The sequence below is a fragment of the Corvus hawaiiensis genome, chromosome 3 (genome assembly GCF_020740725.1).
Source record: "Corvus hawaiiensis isolate bCorHaw1 chromosome 3, bCorHaw1.pri.cur, whole genome shotgun sequence".
NCBI lineage: Eukaryota > Metazoa > Chordata > Aves > Passeriformes > Corvidae > Corvus > Corvus hawaiiensis.
Window position 1 is genome coordinate 85,141,327 of NC_063215.1, and position 24,247 is coordinate 85,165,573.

At 34.9% G+C, this 24,247-nt stretch overlaps 1 protein-coding gene across 7 annotated transcripts in view; it reads right to left on the reverse strand.

Annotated features, from left to right (window-relative positions):
* Nucleotides 1-24,247, reverse strand: part of SDCCAG8 (SHH signaling and ciliogenesis regulator SDCCAG8) — a 109,121-nt gene that overhangs the window by 75,630 nt on the left and 9,244 nt on the right. For all 7 annotated transcript variants that reach the window (XM_048296295.1, XM_048296297.1, XM_048296292.1 and 4 more), the window contains exons 2-12: nucleotides 23,663-23,827; nucleotides 23,474-23,556; nucleotides 20,000-20,113; nucleotides 19,469-19,594; nucleotides 19,033-19,173; nucleotides 17,619-17,683; nucleotides 15,380-15,568; nucleotides 13,179-13,317; nucleotides 10,448-10,600; nucleotides 7,966-8,100; nucleotides 4,803-4,919 (exon numbers count right to left, since the gene is read on the reverse strand). In XM_048296295.1, coding sequence (XP_048152252.1) covers nucleotides 4,803-4,919; nucleotides 7,966-8,100; nucleotides 10,448-10,600; nucleotides 13,179-13,317; nucleotides 15,380-15,568; nucleotides 17,619-17,683; nucleotides 19,033-19,173; nucleotides 19,469-19,594; nucleotides 20,000-20,113; nucleotides 23,474-23,556; nucleotides 23,663-23,827 — 1,427 coding nt within the window. The remainder of the gene's footprint in view (nucleotides 1-4,802; nucleotides 4,920-7,965; nucleotides 8,101-10,447; nucleotides 10,601-13,178; nucleotides 13,318-15,379; nucleotides 15,569-17,618; nucleotides 17,684-19,032; nucleotides 19,174-19,468; nucleotides 19,595-19,999; nucleotides 20,114-23,473; nucleotides 23,557-23,662; nucleotides 23,828-24,247) is intronic.

Genomic DNA, 24,247 nt, shown 5'->3' on the forward strand with positions numbered 1-24,247 from the left:
TACCACTGACCCTTGAGGAATGGATGGCTGACAGAGGAAAGCTATGCCATAGCAGCAGCAGCAGCCATATTATATTTTTATATATATGGCAGGCTTGCAGGTTAATGTCTTCCTCAAAACTCGTGAGATGAGCTAGTAAGTTCAGCTGCAAAGAAAAGAATGATGTTCCTCCTGAGCAGGCCAGAAAATTCCTATCAAAGCAAGGCTTAAAGTACTGCCATTTTACTCCTTATTTACTCATTTTCAAATTAATGCACTGAATGCCCAAAACACAAAATTATTAATTAGGAAGAGTTCAGTTACAGTAAAGGTTATCACATTTCCTTAATGCTTTCTTGTCCAAAAGCAATTTGGGTTTGCTACTTTTAAGACCATTATACTCAAGGTCAGACCAAGTGAGAAAATTTCATGCTAAGAGTTTCAAGCTGTCTTCTGAGTTTTGGGGTATTTCTCCCTGCCAAATATTACTCAAGTATACATTTACTGATTTAATAGAATTTCTTTTCAAAAGAGAATTTCCAGAGCATCTTCATAACTAATGAGGAAACAGAATATCAGATATAAATATAGACTGTTACAATAATACACATAACGCATAATCCTATCTTCACCAGTTATTAAAACCTGCAAGTTTCAAAACATCTGGTGATATGCTGAATGTCACAGCTGTTGAAAACTCTAGTATTTTAAAACCTGACTCATGAAAGCTTGATATCTATTCATAAAAAGACATTTCAATGAATCAGGGTCTTCACAAGGTGTTACTGGTCTTGTTTTGGATACTCTGAAGCATTTCCAGGATATATACCCAAATTCTTGGCCTGAATTATTTTTGATGAAGACAGAGTCAGTAATCTCTCCTCTTGTAACATCTAAATTAGGTTACTATAAATCACAGATTTATGACAAATGAGATAAACATTCCCAAAATACCCTTTGGCAAAATGCTTTTGGACTGCAATTTTGCCAGATTTTTATTTGTCTGCGAAATTGTCAGTCTATAATGTACAGAGGCATCATTTAGGTTCTGTCATACTGCAGAAAAATACTTTGGTGTGTAGCTCTTCCTATTTGTATAGGTTATGCATGTCTGTGAGTCTCAACTTCTTTTTATTTGGACTCATGAACAGCCATGCAGGCAACTCTTAAAAACTGGTGGGTTTTAGTACAGTGCTTCTGGAGCTTTTAATTCTGTCACCTACAAGGTAGGCAACAGAATTCTGTAATCCCCCACTTCAAACTGTATCTGCCCAAACTATATCTGCCCAAATGTAAAGGTTTTTTTACAGGTTAAGATTACTAGCTTGGATTTATTTCTACACAAAGCATTTATCTGATTCCATAAAACATGATAAAGCAAAATTGAAAAGCTGCAGTTAGTTTCCAGAGTTGGATTTAACATGTCTTGTTACTTTATTGCAAGGACACCACAACTCCCAGTGGAGCCATGCTACTGGTAAGAACTATCTAATAAGGATGACACCCAAATTGGCTTGGACAGCAGAAACCAATATTAAAAACTGTTTTCACTTCTACATGCTGAAGCTTGCAAGATTTTATAAGCCAAATATAAATTATTTCAGATAAACAGAAAGCAAATTATTAACAGTGAACTTCATTTTTATTTTTATAAGGCAAGGCTGAAAAGAGCAAGTGATGTTAATCTGAGGAACAATTTCATAGTGTGTCAAAAGTATGATTTCTGTTAGAAATGCATAAATTATGCCATGCAGTGCTTACAAATTAACAAAAAAGTATTATAAAAGTGAAGCCTTGCTGTGTCAAATATGCCACACAATTTTTGTTCTAATAACAGCAATTTAGGTTAGGGCGTGACTTTTCTCTGATATAGCTGTGCTAGTACAACCCCTAGTGTGGACACAGTTTACTGCCATGAAGGCATTATATTCGTGTAATTTATAAAGCTTGCTCCTAAGCAGTAAAAGTATTAAGTAATGCACTGTTATTTCAGAACAGCTACATCCACAATGGGAGGGCTGGCTGAGAGAGGAAAAGAGAGGGCAGTAGGTTATGCTACTTTACAACATATCGGGCCAGATGAACAGATGTGGTTTTTGTGTAGAGAAACTGTGTGGTACATGTCTTTCCCCCCACCTCCCTCCATAATCCTGATGTTAATCAGGATCATGATGGATGATATTACGAAACAGTTATTCAATTTAAATGGTAACATTGCTCATTGCTTCTTAATTTTTAAGAAATATTCACGTAAAATGTTAATAACAGAGAGTTATAACAGATATTGACATGTGGGTATTAGTCCTAACCAAACAATAAAGATAGGAAAAAAGATACTAGGATAAAGAGAGTAAGACCAAAGATATATACTCTCTTTAGGTTTCCTAAATGATGTAAGTTCAATTTTGGATAAGATTTATAAATACCAGCATATGATAAATATCAACCTGTATTTACTTGACATATAGATGTGTGTGCCTGGTGATCCTAAACTGTACATGTGGGGCTTTCTGCCTATTCTGACACACCTGAATAATTTTAATCCTTTTTTAAAAGTCACTACATGTAAACTAAAAAATATTTTCCAAACTGAAATTTATCCACAGCACAATTAAAAATACAATTATACCTCAAGAAACAGTAAACTTGCTCTCAATGTTAAAAGGCAATCCAAAACATGATCCTTTGCTTTTAAAAGAGAAAAAGCCATCATTTAATACAGAACAGCATGAAAATACTCATACATTATTATCTCTCTACTTTAAAAAAAAATAAATATGTATTTATTATGAACAGATGGTGGCCAAGGAAGGTATCAGCTCTGTCTCTTAGCCAGAAGGTCAGGTCATGGCTGAGAGACCAAAGAACAATTATTGTTTGCTATTCAGTGCCACATAAGATAAAACATTTCAGGTTTTCTTTAAATATAAAGATAGATGTGATTGAACTGTTCTCATTTTTTATAAACAAAATAATTTGCAATGACTTATCAACACTTGTAAAAATTTGATTTAAAAATCCCCAGCCAACTAGCAACAACAACAGAATAAGGCATTCTAACACTCTCCTTGGGTTGCCTTTGATGTTTAAATAATTCTAGGACCTATACAGAACTTTTTGGGTTACTGGAGCCACAGCTATAAAACAGCTGCTAGATACGGAGTCTGACAATTTCAAAATTGCATGTTTTCCTTTTTTTTGACAAGCCAACAATCATATTTGAACAATATAATAACATAATTACTGAATATCTACTTTGTTTCTAATTATCTAATAATTTTTTGCTTATAGGAACTTTCCCTCTCATCATTTCAATTTATATAAAATTATAAATCACCACATTTTGGTGTATTCAGCCCCACACTGATTAATATACCAGTATGTCGATACATGAGGTTAAAATATTTTGTTAAATTTTGTAATTTGTTCAAAAGGCAATCCTCAAGCATGTTGGAGAACAGGATTTAAAATCCAAGATACTTCTTCAAGTATCTTATTAAACACATCCTGTTTTTTTTGTATGCCAAGATTATGCCAACTCTTTTATCTGTGATATCTGTCAAGACACAGACGACAAGCCTGTTTTTTGTTTTTCAGTGTCCTTAGGCCTAAAGGATGCAGGAGTGAAAAAAAAAGCAAACCTTGAAAAAAAGAATGCTTTAAGACCTCTGTTTTTCTGCACTGTATGATTTTCTATACATGTTGAAGGGTTATTTCACCTAATAAGCTCCTCCTTTGGATTTTACATATATTTTCATTACAACTTGAATTAATATTGCTTCCAGACTAAGGTTGCATTATTAATTTAATAAACTTACTGTCCTACATGAAGCTTTTGAGTAACTGGTAATTAAAAATTTAATTTTTGAAATACTTTATTTTCCCCCTACATATATTCTTATACAGGGAATGATTTGTTCAGTTATTTACAAGAAAAAGAATGATGCAAAACCTGTTGGATAGGCTGCTCAAATAACAAAAAGCATATTAAAAAAATCATCCTCATGTGCATCTTACATATCTGTGTATTTAGAAGACTCTTATGTGCAAATCACAACTTATGAGGAATACTGAAAGTTTGAAGTCCTAGAGAAAAATTGATAGAATCTCAAGAAAAAGGGCACCTCAAAAAATGCAGATTACACCTGTTCAAGCTGTTTGCCAAGTATGTTGCAGGTTACTCTAATAATTTTTCTTACTGCATGGGATGTTTTCTCACAAACTATCTAAGGCATATACTGGTTTTTGTATTATTATAAAACCCAGTTTTAGATAAGCAACAGTTAATGCCAAGTGGAATTTTTCTATAGTTATTATTTTTCTAGAAGGTTACTTTTGTTTTGGTTTTGTTTTTTTAAACTTTTTTATGAATCCCAGCATTCAGTAACATTGAATCTTTAAAGAAATTGGAAGATAAATAATTTTCATTTTTGGTATCATTAGGTTATGTTTAGAGTCTTTAATGTTCTGTTAGACTGCATGTATAGGTAATTACGTGTGGATTTATTTGTGAGAAAAAGTGTATAAACACATGTATACAGTACATAGAATTTAAGTAGCTTGTATGAATAATATGATAGAGTAATTCTATATGAAAGCATGGAATGAGTGATGCGCAAAACTGAACATACTAGGGCTGAAAACAAGATTAAGATAACCAAGAGGTATTTATTTAGCAGTAAAATCTGGCTTTTTGCCATTAATTTAGAAACCATTTAACAGTAATAAATGACCACTATTAGAAAAATGAATCATTCCAGCTTCTGAAAAAACCCTACTTAGGTTACTAATAACTGCAAAGTTATAGCAGTATTATCTCTTACCTGGTCCTTAATTTCAAGCTCCCTTATAGTTTTTGTTCTGTACTCTCTGAGCTCCTTTTCTGCCTCATCCTTCTTCATTTTGGTTTGATTCAACTGATAGCGCATTTCTCCACACACCTGTTAGATTACACAGACAACATGATCTGTAGCTTGAAGAATCCATAGACCAGGGTTTGCAATTAGATCTTTTGGTGCCCTCTACAGGTCGTTGAAATGCAACATATTTTTAATTTACAGATATTTTGGGTCTACAAATGGTAAATGTTTCTACATAGAAAGGTGGATCTGAATTCTATATATAGTAATTAACTTTGACATATGCAGTACCTTCTAGATTCAAATATATTTGGATCAAGATTTTGCTAAGTATAAATACTTATGCTGTAAATACATGTCACTAGATACAGTTAGATGACAGTTGCTGGTTTTATATTCTTCTCTCATTCTCTGTAAAATCCCAAGAAAGTCTATGTCAACATGTTCAAAACCTAGAAGTAAAGCATCTATCACACTCCTAAATAAAGGTGTATTTTAACTTGCCAATTTTACGCTGTTGAGAAAGAAATTGTTTAAATGTTAACACAATAATTTTCAAAGTTTGATCAGAGCATTACAAACTCATTGCAAACTGAAGATAATGTCTTTAAAAAATAATGTCTGATTTAAACAGATACATGGTCCAGAAGAAATGGATCAAAGCAACACTTCAAGAAATCACTTTTACACAATTATTCTCTGATGTTGCAGGGTTTGTTATATTACCCCCTCAATCCTTTCCAACTGGCAGTTCAACTTCAGACAATCTGTGAAGGGGTTAGGAGAAAGTGAAAGAAATAGAAAAAACCAAAACAAAACCAGAAGATCACTAATCCCTTCCACATAACTATACTGCTGTGCAGGGTTGTTATTCTTCCATTTTCAATCTAAGCTGTCCCCTTTTTGTCCTTATCCTGTGCCATCACCTCCAATTTGTGCCTGTTCATTTCACCTTAATTAACCATCCAAATACGTGCACATGCCTTAGTGAGAATGCAAATGTGTTTACTCACAGCTCCTCTTAGTCAACTTTCCTCCCAACTCACTCTACTTTCCTGCCTTGCCTATAGTCTTTTAGCACTTGCTCCTTAAATGTACATCCTTTTAATTTGCTGCTACAATCCTCTGTGCTTCTCAAAAACGTTCTCACATATTCTACAACCCAAATTAATTTCTGTTTTTCAGTCTTATACCTCTTCTCATTTTCACTTTTTTTTTTTTCTCCTTAAAAAAAAAGTGGGGAAAAAGTAAATATGCATACTGCAATGAAATCACTCTAGCAAAAAACTAAACCAACTGTCATAACTTTTAAAAAGTAGCATCACTTATAAATTCAAAGGACAGCTTGTGAATTTAGCCATTGCAAATAACACAAAGCAGCAAATGCTCTGAAGAATGGCAAAGTTCTAAAGCATTTTTTAAACACTAAAATATTATATGCAACTAAAAAAAATCTTGAGATGCAACTGCATGGCTTGCAAACCCTGGCTTTCTACCTCCTCCTTCCTTTACCTGAGGGATGTAACAAAATGCAGTATGTCACTTCCTCCAAGTGAAACTAAAAAAATACAGCAATCCTTGCCTTCAGCTCCCCCATACATTGTACAAAGGGAATAACACAGAAGAATCAGCAGATGGTGCTGTCCTAATAATGGATTTTTCAGTCTCCTAAGGAAAGAAGGAAATAGATCCTCACTCCATATTTTCTTTCCCTGACTTCTGGTGCATGAAGGAAAACAATAATTAGGATAAAACTCAAAACGAAAGTGTTGCTATTTTCTGTTTTTAATAAAGGCAAACTGAGTTTGGAAACAAGAAGTCAGATTCACAAGCAAAGATATCACATAGCCAATGAAAATGTCAGGGTGATGCACAGAGTCCCGTCAGCTCAGTGGTTGGGAGGTTCCTCCAGGATTTTCAAGACTTCTCAGTTTAGTACAGGGACACAAATGAAGTTTTCCAATCTCTCCGGACAATGCAATTAAAATACAGCATAGACTATTGCAAGGTGACCACCCATTCACCTTTGTGTTAACATTAACTGAAGCAGAGACTGGAACCACAGTATCATCTCCTGAGAGATAACGTCAAATTGGTAGGGTACAATATTATTCTTTTCAGACCAATGAATATTTGTACCTACTGCCTCTTTCACCACCTCCTCACCCCTGCAAGTGGTGCTAGTCACTTGTGAACCCAGCCTGAAAGACCAGAAGTGTGTTTCAGACTTGGTAAATCAAACCATTCTGACATTCTTAAAATACTCATTTATCTTTCAGTTAAAGTGAAATTCAATTTTCTAGTATGTTGGGATGACTTTTTGCTATGAATTTTCTGCAATACTTTCGCCTCTTTCTATCAGCCAGGACAGCAGGGGAAGACAGGAACTCTTGAGAACCGCTCTAGGAATCTCTAGAGGCCCAAAGAATAAATTGCTCCTCAAATCCTTGCAATTAACAACTGGGGAAATAGGATGGGCCCTAGGATTATTGGTAAGGAATATAGACATTTCAAGAGGCTGTAACAAATATTTTTTTCTTTCTCATGTTATGACCCACATAAAGGCACTAACTGATTGAGAAACGTGCAAAAGAAAGCACCCAAGAGTGAGACACCTACACAAGGTGCATGTTAAGCTATAATTCTTAACTAGAAGATCTCTTTCTAAGAGGCATACTATCAATAGTACTGAATTAAGCAGTGTACTACATAGAAAGTCTAAAGGAAAGTACTTGAAAAACAGTGATTTTAATAGCTCCCTTTATTTTAGCACTGCAAGTCCCACAGGTAGCAATTGAGGACACTGTTGAATTCTACATTGTCTCACTCAGACCAAACACAATTCTTACTGAAACACTGGAACAGAGTTTTAAATAGTGACCCTCATAGGCTGCAAAGTAGAAAAGTTTGCTTCTGCATGACAAGGTGACTTGGAAACTGAAAAAGTCTTTTTTTTTACCCCTGCAACTGGGATAGTTGTAGTGCCTCTGGGATATTGAGATGAAATCTACAGTTACCACACATCCCTTACCAAAACAGAAGAAAATGGACAAGGCAAAGATTCTCTTCTTTCAGGTCACAGTGATAAGAAAAACCAAGCTTAATACTCCTTTATAAATGTGCTTACCTTATTCATCTCCATTTCATGAGATGCAAGCTGGTGCTGGGATTCTTCTAACTGGTTAACTAGAGAATTCTTTTCTCTTGTAATTCTCTCTACTTGAGCCTCCAAAACAGCCACATCCTTAGACAAAGCTGTCACCTGCAAAAAGTCCAAGAACACTGTAATGATGCAATTTGACCAACCACAGATCAAACTCTTGTGGAACTTTCTCCTCAAAAGCAACTGTATGTAGACAAAATACATAACATTAAAAGTGTCATAAAAAATCAAGCATGTACAATAAAAATACATCCTATATTATTAATAATAGAATATGGCTACATTATTTTATTAATGGATTTGCCATTTTTAATTAATTTATCATGCAGTAGTTTATTTGAAACTTTCCATCAACTGCACTAGTCTCCAGGACTTGTTAATATGGACAAGGTGTCAGAAGCAGTTGAATACATTAGTTTTGCAGTGTAAAAGTACTATTTAACACCTTCTTATCCATCCTTATGTAGATTGATTCAAACCAAATCATGTTCTCCCAGCTAAAGAAAACTGTTGTTGCAACCACAGATCTTAAATTAATTTTCAAGTTCAGAAAGCACTTCAACACTATAAATCAAAGCATAATGTTGTGCAAAACTCATATAGAAATAGTATATTCAAAATTCTAATGTAATTTCGATGAAATTTTGCTAAATGATTTAAAAATGTAACAATAAAACAGAGACAGTGAACCTTCAGCTATTTAGCCCTGAAGCTCACTAATATAAGTGGAAATAATGGTGTCTGACAGTTCTAGGTTAACTTTCAGAAATTCAAAGCCAGACCTAGAGGATTATATATTTGTAACTATTTTTCACTCCTTATACAACCACCTGATTTATGTATCATGCCAATTCTCTCCTTCGAACAAACCATTTCATAAAGTAAGCAATAAAATATTCAAACGAATCTTGAGTTGATGCACAGTATACCATTTCTACCACCTCATAATCCCAAAACATAAAAGTAGTTAATCATATGTAGGTGTAAATCATTAATATAGATCATAATTTTCTACAAAGTTATCCCATATCTTTAATTACCAGGCATGACATCATCATTAGTGTCACTATATGTTGTTCTATGTAAATGCAGGATTTAAACATGAAGACTACAACTACTTAAAGTGGGAATCGGTTGCAGTAAAACACATCTCAGTGGGTGATGAAATACAAAGTAATGTGATGACATGGAGTGAAATATTCTACCAAAAAAAAGTATTAAATGCTTGTCTAGTAGGCTGTATTTTGGAGTGAATACACTGCTTTAAAGAAACTCTGTAACAAAACAGCTAACTTCATAAAAGGGATAACTTCTAATATACAGCAAGGAGTCAAACAAGGAATTGCTTAATAATTGTCTCCAGTGGAAGGTTATTTTCTTTAATTTCAGTTTCCCTGGCAACAGATCACTCATGATCAGTGCATGTACTTAAATATCACTTAGTTCCTATCACTGTGCTTAATATCTCTTTTTATATCTGGAATTGAAGTCAAAGAGGTTTTTTTACACACACTTAAATGGTTTATTTTGTTCAGTCTGTGCTTGCCGGATTTTTAGAAATAAGCCATACAACTTGTAAGAGAGTCCCAAAATATAAGAAAAAGTCTACAATCAGGAGAGAAATTCACTCTATTGTTTCCAAACCTCCACCAGAAAATGGTTGAAGACCTTGCAAATCACAAGTGTGAAAACCACTAATTCATGAAGTATTTATCTCTCTACACTTCTTCCCATTTCAATCACCTTAGAAATGCAACCTCTATCACAGGCTTACTGCTGTTAGCATGAGCTTTCCTCTGTATACTCCATTGGGCAGAAAACCCTTATGTTTTATACTCAAATTACAGCAGCATCTAGAAGTCTAAAACCAGGTTATTGAGACTATCACAATGGTCACAGCATAAACGATGAGACAGATTCTGTCTCAGAGAGTTTATAAACATTAGTAAAAGTGAGAAAAGAGACTCCAACACATTTCTGCAGGTGGGAAAACTAAACATATGATAAGATCACTTTGAAATTATGATATTGTAACATTAATGTATATGTAAGATCAAAGTAGCAAAGAATCCTAAATTTGACATGTGCTAACTTCTGAATGCTTGCCTTGGCAAATTAAGTAATAATTTTTATAAAAGAGCTAGGTACAAACCTTGCATCACATATTACTTAACCCTTTCTTACCTTGACAAAGTGCATTAAAAATATTATGCAACCTAAAATAAAGTGCATAATATCAACAACCTAGTATGTATCTAGAGACACAGCACAAACCCCAGTTACTCAAACTCAAAGGACCACTTATCTACCACTGCTTTAAAGAAATGGTGGAAGTGACTTATTGAGCTCTCACATCCGAAACTAAAAATAAAAGACAAGCAAACAAAGTTTAAAGAGGATGATACCCTCATTGTAATACACAAACAGAAAAAGAACCAACTCATACCATTGCTGTCAAGTCCTCCCTTTCCTTCTTCATTTCTTCCTGCAGTGCTTCTTTTTCATCAGCCCTCTTATTTAGCTGGGCAGCCAACTCCTTTTCAAGATAATTCTTCTGCCGTTCCATCTCACTTTTCAGTTGGTCACAGTGGACTAGAGCCTGAAAAACCCCAATTTGCTTAAGTGAAAGAAACCTAAAATTTTTAAACAAACATGGTATTTATCTAATACCTTCAAAAAAACCAATGTTTTTATTTTTTATGCAGTTATTATGATGTTTATACATACTCAACTGTGTTAACATCTAGGACTAACAAAATCAAAACAGATGTATATGTTTGTATGTATATACATGCCCTACTGTAATTGAGAAATTTAATTGCTTTTAGAAATCATGGCAAAGATGGAAGCATTTGTCCAAATGTACTTTCCAAATAAGTAGCTGCTCTTCTAAAACTCTGATTATTTGCCTTGCATTTAAAATTTAAAATTCCTGAATGCACATCACTAGAATCAGCCTCCAGTACTTGACTCCTTGCAAATACAGTGGCCAGTGTCTAACTAAAGAACTGAAGGAAAAATTAATAAAATGTATGCACTTCTACTTAATCTCCTCTTGAAATGAATTACTGAGTGCAGAATGCTAAGAAATCTGAAAGCAGTCAGTAAAGACACAAAAAACGTTTTACAAATTGTCTAGGGTTTGTCAAAATTAATTCTACTAAAAAACCTCATAAAGGTACTGCTTAATTTCTGGTGCTAAAACACAGGGTATAGATGTGTTTTCTAGCAAAAAAGAAGAAACTTAAGTTCAAGAATACTCTCAAAACACTTCTAAAAAAGCTAAGAAGATATTTATCCATATATGCTTCTGTATCTCTGCCAAAGTGCAGAATTTGAGTGTTATGTCAGTTTAAATCAGAAATACACTACTCCATTACAAGTAAATCCAAGTATTCAAAGCACTCTAAAGGGAGCTTTGCTAGCCCGCAAGTAAACTAGATTTCAACATTTCACTGATATCCAGCATACTCTGTTTCAAAGAAGCTAGAGTAACCTCCTTCTAGGAATTCTAACTTATTAACCATTTTATTTATTTTCAAATTAATTTTTTTTTTAACTTTTATTTTTCTTTAACTCAAAGCCAATCCCCTGTGTTCAATTTTCTTGGCGTTGGACTGTTCATGAGGGGAGTAAGTTACACAATGTTTTTTTAGAGAATGCTCTAATAGTCTCCATTAGTTTTATGGCAATTCTGTGGGACTCTCTGGAGGATCCCTTTCCTATATCAAGTCTACCGTGGCGAGAGAATCCCTCTGTTATGGCACTGAATCCTTTTCTGTAGGAAAGAATCATCAACATCAGCAAACAATTGCCTGCATAAAGCTGCTGTAGCTTGGTAGACATCTAAACCAGTGCCACTCTAGAAGGAAGTAGTTACATTAGTTGCATTTCAAGAAGAAATGTCTATTTTGTTAGCTCCATTGTTCTGACAATGAGCAGCTCAAACAATAACTCTTTTATGACATTTGTGTTGAAAATATATTTCTGATTTTGCTTCAGTTATGTAAACTTCACCATAACAGATCTCCTCCCTGCTCTATGCAATAAGCAAGAGGACACAAACTACTGAGACAACCAAAAGACAAGAAGAAATGGTGGTTTTAAATGATAAGCACCTGAGGTTAGACTTTGGGTCAACAGGCTGATGAAATTGCAATCGTAGAATTTGGAGGCTTAATGTGTTAACTTCTCACTTGTTACGTGGACTGTTCTAAGGGATTCCATGCTAGTTATTAAGAAAACCAGCCCTCACAAGTAGAATAGGACTGGGGAAAAAAAGGATGGTTTGTACTTACCAAGAGGTATACAGTACTTGTAAAAAGGTAAAATTAATGCAGTATAAGTACAAAATTTTCTTTCTGTTCTTTCATATTAAAACAGTTTTGGAGCATGAAAAAAACCCACACTACTATTCAACCTTGTAGACAAACAGGTAGCACTTCACACAACCCTACAAGCACACGCTCTTCTCTTACAGCACTGGATAAATAATACCAATTCAATCAATACAACAATTATATCAATCTTGTTTGCATTTAATTACAAAAACCAAGCAAAAACAACCCTCTCTCATAGTAATTCACTAATAGTACAGTAGATGTCACTAACTATCAAGGAAATAATTTAGGTCAATATAGGTTGATTGTGTACAGAACTAGGGCTAACACAAGCATTAGATCAAAACAGGTTTTATTTTTATTATTTACATAACAAAAGCTTCCTGCAGGTATCATTAGACAAAATTTCTCATCTTCAAAGAGCTCTGATAGTTAATCAGTTCTTGCACTGCTCTGATCTGAGGCAAAAAAGAATTGTTTGTAAGCATTTTAACTATTCTTCCTAGAGTAGGCCAGAAATGTGATGTCAAAATTATCCTCTTATGTGTCATGAATGCCTTTAAAAATTCTACACCTCAGTTTATATCACTTAGCTGTGAAACTACATCACAATTAAAAAATGCAACACTCCTTACAGTATTGATGAGAATTTAAGAACTTGAATACAGAGTTCATATTACTGTTCAGAAACTGTCACATGGTGCAGTTGTTTTAAATCTACATCATCTCAACATATGACAATGGTCTTACACATGTATTTTCTCATTAGCATGGAAACTAATTAACATTTGCATTAGATCTGAACACTAAAAAGCTCTAATTCCGTGATGAATTTACCTTTGTTTTTTCGAAATTGGCCTCTTCTGCCATTTGCACTGCATGTTCAACTTGCCTACAAGCATTAGATTCTCTTTGCTGCATCTCTTTCATGCTTTGTCTCACTGAAACAAGTGCTTCCATCAAGTCATCTCTTTCTCTGCGTATTAAAAAAAAACAACCCAGATACTTCTTCTATATCTTTTTGTAAGAGAAAAAGCCCCAAACAAAAGGTATACCAAATATAAAATACAAACAGCTAAAAGACATAAGGCTGGTAAGCAAAGCAAGACTAGAACTCATGAGTGAAAGACAGCATACTGCAAGCTTGGCAGATATTGAAAATATCATTTGCTTGCCAACCAGTCCTTCATTTCAGAAGCATGGACCATTAGAGAAACTGCCAGTAAAGAGAGCAGATCTCAAGTCATTAATATACTGAAGCCGAGCACATTCTGTTGACATAACAAAACGGGGATCCACACAAATAAAAAAAAAGGCGATGTGGCATTACACTGTCATTAAATGTAAATAAAAGAGGGAAAAACAATAAAATGGAAGGGTTAGGTTCAACAAGTAATCGCTAAGTATGTCAAATGACAATCTAAATCCATCTGCTGCAAACTGGAACTAAGCCTAACAATAAGACACCTGGATTCTACGACTTTTCTGAACTTTTGTTAACTAAGACACTGACATCTGTATTAATGGTGAAGCAGAGTTGGTAAAACTGTAATACTTGACCTCACCTTTTCATTATTTTGATATGTTAAAAGCTTTTAAATTAAGTTTAATTGCCTGTGGTTTAGGTGCAGCTCGAGATTCTATCTGAAAACTGTTGTGTTCTTAATGTTGTGTGAAATGGTAAGACATTTTTTGGTATTTCCCAGAGACCTAGCAGCCATATTTTGAAATTTTATTTCATTTTTGAATTTGACAAAGTTCCTTTGAAAATTCCTACTAAAATACCCTTTTTTTATAATAAACTGCATCTCAAGTAGGGGTAGCTTTTAGATTTTTTTAAACCTCCAAATGAAATAATGGTTTAAGATAAATAAAGAGGTCAATTCAAATCTTTTATTTCAAGCTGCACTATAATATAAGAGGACGAGAATGTACTGATTTACAGTTTGTTCATATTTTCCAACATCTGTGACAAATAATTACTTTTGTTACAAAAGCAGATTTTGAAACACAACTTCGCAGCAATAAAGCTTTCCCAGACAATTCTTGGACTCGATAATAGAAAAAAAATACATAAATCCTGGCAAGAGCCATGTCCTGCAGAGGGATAATGCCCACTTGACCAACTATATATATCTACTATGTCCCTTCAGTCTCCCTGCTTCTAATTGACCCACTATTCCATCTCTGGCAGGCTCATTCTTATACCTCAGAAATTAAGAAGCTTTTAAGAAGAAATTAAGATAGCTGTTTAACAAACTTTGAGAAAGTTGCAGTATCCTATCATTACTACTAGCAAGTAGAAAGGGAGAGTGTTTTTTGAAGATGATTGACTGGCAGAATTCCTTAAGAAAAAAAATTTAATGCTGTTGGGGTTTCTGAGCTATATGTATTCAGCCTCTATAGCTGGGGTTTTTAAAATTATTTAAACAAAAACTAGAATTAAAAAGAAGGTTGCACCAAATAATTTAATTTATTTTTATCCAATGGAACTTCTTTCCCCTGTCTTATTGTAGTCAGGGAAGAACTACTACAGGTGTTTGGGGTAGGAAATGCATCCTACCCCAAGCACCTGACCTATTGTTCATGTATCTGAAAAGTTCCCCATACGTAAGAAGAACAAAGTGGAGCCACAAAAACTTCCAGCTACAGAAATATAATGAATTTTGCAAGAAATAATCAATCAAAACACAGGGACTTGCACAATATTTGTGCTGACAGTGAAGGACTTGTTTGTACAAAAAGTGTAGGAAACAGACTGTAAATAGTCTCATTATCTGGTCAGCCCAAGGTATCATAATTACATGATAACAACTAACACTCTTTCTCACTTGAAATACATAGCAAAGCTATTGTAGATTTCAAAGTGGTTGTGACCTACATTCACTGATTTCAGCATTATGACTCCAGCTTGGGAGTGTATTGTTCCATAAGTACACATCTCTCTGTGAATGGGACCCAACACATTGAGACTTAACTGGTTTAATGCCAGCAGCCACACTTCCAATCACAAATTACATACCTCCCCCTCAACCTACCTTGTCAGCCTCTCGATGGTCTGCACATGAACGTTACAGTGAGTCTGTGCAAGAATAGCCTCGTGCTGGGCACAGTTCAGGCACAGACCACCAACCTGGGTAGAATTTCTGGCTGCAACGAGCGACTTCTGGTGTTGCAGCCTTTCTTCCAAATCTTTGCATGTCTTCTGAGATTCTGAAAGGTCTTTTCTAGAAAGAAGAAATAAAAAATATTATTTGTGAAATTATATATTTCTACAAGTTATATCCATATACAATATATGATTACAAATGTAACCTAAAAAGAACTGTAAGTATCCCTGTAATGAACATTATTTTACACATTTCAATAGGCTAAGGAAGACTTTAACAGAAAAATAACAGTTGAACTGCCCAATCAAAATTACTAAAAGACAGAACAATACTGTGTTAATTTGTTTCTTCCCCTGTAGTATCAGAAAATATTGAAGTTAAACAGAAAATTATTAGATGAAATACTTGTAGGCTTACATTTTGTCTGAACAGAGTATAATATTCATTAGCAAAAACTACTATCAGCCGTATAAATATTTCAATACTCTAACAATTTTCTGTTGTTTTTATTAATAACATCACTAACTTCATATTTATTCTCTACTCCCTAGACAAGAATCCAGACATAATCAGCACATTCACCCAGATCCAGCAATATACATAACTTGAGGTCAAACACATGCAGAAAAACAGCCTGAGTTTTTTACTTGTCTCCAAAATTTTTACCAGGTGCTCTGAAGAATTTTCTCCAGAATTTCCAAGCATGTGTCAGGCTGGGGAGCTCACAAGCAATAGGAATGTTAACATCAGGAAGTTCCAGACAAATGCACACTGTGCACATATAGATCAATTTGACAAATTGTGCAATGAATCCAAAACTTTGGGTTTGTTATGCAGGCCATCTGGGCAGCATACACATAGAAAGTCTGACACATTCTGGTTGCATCGGATTTACTGTGCACATGATATATACACTGCATGCATTCTTATTTCCATCTGGAAAATCTTCTGTGCACTTTTTCCAATTTTAGTACTTGGTCTATTACATATAATTCACTGTAACCTGAGCAGAATTTGCTCTGCTTATATCCTTAGACAGTCATGGTGGAACAAACCTATTGTTGGAAAGCCTTGGACAGAAATCAGCAAGTGCTGCATATATTCATCCTTGAAGTTAGAAGGAAAGATAGTCCCACTGAAAGTGATATAATTTCTCACTTCAATAAAATTTAGCTTTGCAGAACTTCCTGTTTGCAAGATTGTGCCTCTTAGGAGAAATCAAGAGGCAGAATAATATACTTGAGGAACTTTTGAGACAACCTTAGCCTCCAAGAATTATTTTTGAGTAAATATAACATTTGAGGCCAAGGGGGGAAAAAAATAAAAATTGGATTATACAGCTGAAATTTAAGATCCTCCTTTACATTCACTAACACAACTGGCTTTGCAGGTTTCAGATTTCACCAATGCAGAGAGCATTATTTAAACTTGTCTCCCTAGCAATAACTGGTTTTACACACAGAAAAGTCTAGCATTTTCAATTATATGAAACTACGATTTATTCAGGGAAAAACATAATTAAACAGACTCAGCAGCAGTATTATTAATGTATGTGTACAGGGGGAAGCTCAGTCCTGAAAACCAAATCATTAAGTGCTTGTTTCTTCCTCTGTTTTTACATAGTTTGCTACTTTCAAACCTTGAATATTTTGAGGAGTACATAAGGACTTACTTTCAAATATTTTTGCATTTAAAGATGTGCAGGTCACACAGCTAGAAATATGCCCGTATGCTTCAAAATTATGTTTTCCTGCTCCAAAATTATGTGGCCTAAACTAGTTTGATGCTTAAGATCTCCAAAATTTACAATATAAAATATTAGCAGAAGGCAGCTAATTATGGGAGTCATCACGCAAGTTAAAATTTTAACTTGTCTTTTTTCTTTGATTGGTCCATCTTACATCACCTTTTTTTAGGGGAAAGAGGGTAAAAAAGATAAGATGTTTTATATTGCTACTGTTTCTATAAAATAGCACTACATTCCATTTTGCTACAGTTATATCTGAGAGAACTTAATAGAAAACCGGTTTTCAGGGACACTATCAGAAGACACAACATTCACCCATTCAGGCATTCTCTTAGTTAAATTCAGTTTAAGAGTGGTTCATGCTGTTATGTGGTGACAATTTATTAAGGATCATTTTAAGAAAAAAAAAGTTCACTTTACCTTAGAGACTGTATTTGAGCATCAAGGATACTGACTTTTTCTTGATAAAGAAGTTTTAGATTCTCCTTTAGAAAAGATGGGAGAAAAGATATGTCTTGCATTCTTCATAATAGTCTTTACAAATAAACCTAGACTTTACCCACATTCTTTTCCCCTGAGGACATAAACCTGTTGAAATACTAGTGGCAGAGAAACCTAAATGTTTCACACTTCTGAAAATCTAAAAAGTGAACAACCCTCCCATTTTTTATTGCTAAATAAGGTTTTTTGCCAGATCCTCATATGGTAAATTGTTTCAGCTCCAACTGCAGTCCTCAGTTCTCTACAATGATTCAGAGAAATTGATGATCATGTCTCAAGCTTGCTCTTGCTCTCCCACAAGTCAGCAGATTTTAAAAAGGAATTATGAAAAACTTCAAGTACACAGGCTATTTATTTATAATACAGTGAGTTACTCATTACCTGGTGAAGAACTAGGTATATGAATCAACCACACCCATGTTAAATACAATGGTGATAACAAACCAGATAAAGCACTACAAATTTAGCTCACTATGCTTGGAAAGAAGTTACAATCAACATTATTCTCCTACTTTAAGTGTGGCAGATGAAGAAAAGAGCAATTACTGTAAAAACTAGCTTTCAAACAACTGCATCAGCGACCACTGAGGTCTTCAGCTCTAAAATAATAGCATAAAAATACCAAAACTATATTTTTCTATTAAAAAACCCCAAATCCCATATAATTAAAGAATTAAAGTACCCTATGAATTCCAGAGTACACAAATGCACATGGATAAAATATCTCAAAACTTTTCGATTAGCCAAGTTTTTCTCCCAAAAGATAGCAACACTACCCCACTACTTCAGAGCAAAAGGAAAATTAATATCTTCTGAAATAAAAAATACAGGAAGAGACAACATCATCTCTAAATTACTAGGACTCCTCTGTATCTCTCAAAGCACAAGATGTAATTCAGCCTAGGGAAAGCAGATTGCACAAAGCTATTTCTGTACCTTAGTGAGCCTGTGCTGCTCCAGGAGCAGAACAACTTGTTATGAAAGAGCTTGTGTGGAGGGCTACATAAGTTACACCAGCCAAATTCCCACCTGCTTGGGCGCTGTGCTACTCGTAAGAATCTCCAAAGTACAGTGAAGCCGTTATCTTTAAACAAGAATTATCTCTGGGAAGTCATCATCTGCAGATACAGTCTGCCATCTGTGTCTAACTGCACAATAATATTAATTAGGGTGTAACGAGGTTTCAGAAAATAAAATTTGAGCTCAGATTAAGGTTCAGTCAACTAAAACTTCTCCTGTCTCTGTTACAAGGTTGATCATCAGAACTGGAACAACAACAAAGCACTGAACAGCTTTGCAAAGGTAAGACTCTGTGAAGCAAGGTAATACCAACCAGTCCTACAGGCCATTTTGCTTTGTCTCCAGAAGCTGCTGTAACAAAAGCCTGATCTTTGTTATGTGCTGCTGATGAGGTGACAGGCTGGTGTGTGCTGCAGTCTTTACCACCTACAGGCCAGGAGTTCTGAGTATTTGCCTAAAATAAAAGTATTAATGCTTCAGTTATGATTATGTAGGCTGGTTTTTTAAACAAATGTACTTATGTAAGTATTGAATTTTATAATCTTCAGTAGAATATAAGAACCAATAAACAAGTTAATTAGGTTAGCAACCTATGATAATGATGTTACCCAAGGAAATCCATGTTCACAAATTCTCATTAAATTTTGACTAAAATTCTGTTTGCAGACAACCATTTGTAGACCCTTCCATAAAAATAATCTGGCCAGATCCTTGAGCACTGATGAAAGGAACAAAAAATAAAAACTTACTGAGACATCTAGAAGAGTTTGTTCTCTCAACGTGTATTCTGCAGTTAAGAATTTCAGTTTCTGATGGAGCTCCTCATTTTCAAGTAAAACTGCCTGTTCTCGATCTTTCATCCCACACAACTCGTCCTATAGGATAAAGGAATTGCATTTAAAAGCTTCCTTCAGACGGCTGTCAATATTGGGATACATCTTGAGACCAAGGGTCTCGACTAACATTCTGAACTATTTTAACCCTTTAAGAGAGACTAAGAAAACTCAAAAGACAGATTTTGTATTTTTGCAGCTGAAATTCCCATAAAACTTCTTTTAAAAAAAATGCTAATTTGTATTTGTGATGGGACATAAAAATGTCTTCAAAGATCCTTAAAAGCCAGACACCAAGACACAGGGTAATGGATCTACTGAACTGCATTTGGCTCACTTTTGGTCATTACAGCAATCAATCTCAAGTCTAAGTGTAAGCTGCTTTTAATGCAATTCTTCATATTTGGGAGACCAGGGGTTTAGTAGGTCAAATATGTTGTCTGATACCTTGTAAAACTTCACTTCTGCTTCCAAATGGTTAATGTACTGCGACTGATCATTGATTACAGGAACGAGATCGGAAAGGGCTGGTAAGTCTCCAGGCACAGCTTCTGTGGGTTTCTGAAGGAAGTTAAGAATAGCATGTGTTACGTTCTGGTTTTCCATTGTTGCAGTAAGATGCTGCTTGCACACAGAATACAACCTACAGTTTTCTGTTAAGGATTCACAAAATGCACAGAGTTGTTAATGGAGTCTTCTCAGAGGAGCAACAGGTATATTTCTAGCACTAGCTCATGATTCTGGAGGAAAACAAACATCTGTATGCTGATCCCTACCTATTTTTGAAACTCGTACAATTCTAACACCTGTGATTTTGGGTCTGAAACGTGCCTTTTTGTGCAAAAATATTCCATTATATACTTCTCAAATATAACTGAAGTCTAAAAAGACCAAAAATTCAGAAACCTACATCCTTGTTTTTAAATATTACTTTTGAAATATTCACCATTCAAAAAAAACCCCAAAGAAAAACCCCACAAATCAAAATAAAAAAAAGTAAACCAAGGTACTAATGGCTAGCTATTATACCTACTACTTATCTTATTTACAGATTCTGCAAACAATATATTAAAATTTCTTGTCCAATCTTTATAAAGGTATAATCCTTCAATCAGGATGAGGTGAAAGTTTCTAGCTACAAAAACCTTACAGTGAAATTATATCAAATATAAGTATTAGCTTTTTTAAAGAGGGGGACACTTGAAATATCTGGAACCAGGATTGCAGAGACAAATGGAGGATGTCCAGAACCATTTGAAAAAAATATCCCTTTAGAGAAGGAATTCCAAATTTGCAACATATTCTGCCTGGCTCAGTACACATAAGCCCCATGTTCTATTGACTCAGAATTCACCTTGATTTAAATTCCTAATCCTACTTTATAAATTAAATTTTAAAAAAAGGAATCACACTTGTTAAAGTATATATGATATAGCCTTGATAATATTTGTAAGTCAACTGTTTCTCTGGCTCCTATTGATCCCTCTCTCTTCTCAGAAAGCATAATAAATACCTTGCAGCTGAGACCTCCAGCTGCCTCCCTGAAAAGATTATACCACAGCAGCGTTAGAAAATGTGGAAAAACTCCATTTCTATTAAAATTATTTTTCACTGAAAAACAGTTATAATGTTTCACCTGAGAAACATCACTGCAATGTAAACAATAGTGCTAAGGAATGTTTCACTAAAAGGAAAATAACAGGTAGTACATTTTCTCAACACAAAAAGAACAGAGGACCTCTGTGACATTTTTTTACCTTTTTAACAACATAACTGTTATAAATTGATTATAAATTAATTCGGGATTTTTAAATTAATGTTCTCACAATATAATGTGAAACAGGGTGAAAGAACAGAGGTCAGGGGAGTCATGAATGTAAATTAGGCCAGATACTAAAATCAGAACTGAAAGACACATCTGATCAGTATGAATTACCAAACAATTATGCCTGAGTCTCGGAAAAGTCATTCACATTCAAATACTTAATATTGAAAAGGATTTATAAACTATAAATGCTTAGCAGCATTAGAAGCCAGCATTCTACATGGTGACAAACAGTTTTGCCAACATCACAAATAATTTGGCCCACCTTGGACTTTTCCTGAATGCCTCAAATTTCAAGCATCTAAACCACAGAACTAGAGAAACTCTGCCACCCTATAAACTGGCAGGAAACAACAGGAATCCATCCATCACATCTCCAGCTTAAGAACAGTGTCAGGAAACGAGGCTGGGTACAGCTAGGTTAGCTAAAACCCAGCCAGCAGAACTGCAGTTGTTATACGAAGCAATCTTGCAGGGCCTTGACCTCAGGTGATGAAGCGTAGAGCAGAAGGAAAATTTCTGCCCAACCATCTGGGTGTAATCAAAGAAAAGATGTACTCATTTGATGTCTACTGCAACTTTAATCAATGGGAAAGAAAAGGGAATTTTGTTAAGACAATATTATTTATATGTATGAAGTGTGGTAAAGGTTACTAAAGAGTATAATTTTCATGAAATGTTATATTTAGCTATAGATCCTGCAGTCATTTACTATTCAGCAGTCATCTGGTATTTCAGCATCACTCAAAGCAAAAGATTAAGGTTACTCATAACCTAAGTTGGCTTGCCTTGACCTTGGGGAAATTTGATTCTTCTTATAAAAGAATCATTTCTGCAGTGTCCAGTAAATCACCGGACAAGCTTGTATTTTATGAAGTTTTGGGCTTTTTTTCGGTGTGTGTGCACTTTTGCAGTTCAACATCTTTTTGAGCTTTACACGTTGTCTGTCTTCAGAACACTTTCATATCCTCAAGCAGATGGAGGACAGCTGCAAAGGAGAATAAAGTCACCACTTCACAGGATGTCTCTCACTGGAAACTTCAAGAGGAAGAAATGGGACAATGCTGTACCAATACAGTAAATTCCTATTTTTTCTCTGAAAACTGAAACTTCCCACTATAAGTAGAAAACTTCACCAAAGATGGAATAAAAGATTCTTTCCCTCGCTTCCAAGGCTAAATACAAACTGATACTGATTCATGTCATGCCAAAGTCAACCAATGATGCATTGATCCCTTGAGCTACAAAACACTAACTCTTTCCTATGCCTTTATGAGGCAAAATACCTGGCAGGACAACCATACTAAACTCGTGGATCATAGAACACTCAGAAAAGTTAACTTTAAATAAAATTCCTTAATGTCAGAACAGTAGAGCTATGCTGCTTCTTACACAGGCTGAAAGCAACACAGAAGGAATACAGGTTTTAGATCACTCTGCTGTTAACTTCGACAGCAAAGAGCTGTTTGTCTTGCTTAGTATTATCTAAAAATATTCAGTGTAGGCCATCAAAAGATAAAACTGCAACAGTGCCTTTGAATTATTTTTCTACAGAGGTTCTAGCAACTAGCAGCTGCTCTGTAACTGAACGGTGCATTGCACATACTTTGGTGCAGTTCTGCTCCAATAAAGCAGCATCTGAGAAGCCCATGTAAGGGTGTAAACAAACTTTGACAGAGGCCACTGCATTTTGGCAGAGAACTACAAAACCTGTTTTTGTATGAATGTCTCTAACTCTTTCAAGGAAAAGCATAGTTAAAGCACAAGAAGGACATTGAGAATCCTTAAGGTACAGTCAAAGGAAAACAGCGGATGCTTTTTCAGAAATTTTTCCTTGTTGTCTATCCCAAGTGTTTTCAAAACAAAAAGGATGGATGACCCCACTGTATGGTCAACAAAAGCGGAGAAAAGTCTAAACCCTGTATTATAGATTCCTTTTATTCCACTATGGTCATAAGCATACCAAGTTCTGGCCATAGTCTCAGGAACCTCCCATATTTAAGACTGTAAAAATGATTCAGTGTTTCTTTTTTCCCCTGTATACTACAAAATCAGCACTCATTCAAACAACACAAATGAAACCAGAAGAAACATACGTGTAATGACTTCTTCCTTCTTGAGGGAGACTCTTCACTTTCCATTCTTTCTTGGCGTTGCAACAACATTTTAAGTTGGTTAACTAGGAAGAGATAAAAACCATTATAACCAATAAATAATTACTTTTTCATTGAAATTAGTATGATTCCTCAACATGTTTAAACCATTTGCTTTCGGAGTTATCTTACCTGCGTGACTGTGCTGCAGTTCCTGACTGGCTGCATTCCCACAGTCATCCTTGTCCCTGTCTGCATTGTCACTGCCCTCATCCACAGCAGACTGGTCAAATCCAATGCCATCCTCACCTTTTGCCAAGGCATGTTTCAGTTGAGAGATGCTTTCAATGGCACGTTCTAAAAAAACCCAACCACATCATTGGCCACAATAAGCAACACAAAAGAAAGTATTTACTGGCTGATATTTTAAATGGAAAAAAACATAAGAGAACTAAAAGCATTCAGCATGTGTCTAGCTAGACTACTTGACCTAAACTCAGACACTGGAAGCAATTATCTAATGCAAACAGCCAAAACAACTACTATATTTGCAAAACATTTACTAAACACTAATTTTTCAGAGAAGAGCGATAAATAGCATCTTAGCCCCTCAACAGCACTCTGCAGCAGCACAAATAATAATATACTTGACCCTAAAATATCTCCTAGCATATGAACCTTCCATACTTTTCAATGAACCTAACTCTCATGCTGCATTTTGTACAATATGCAGGACTGGAAACCAAGAACAATATTTTTGCATTTTAGTGGTGCCAC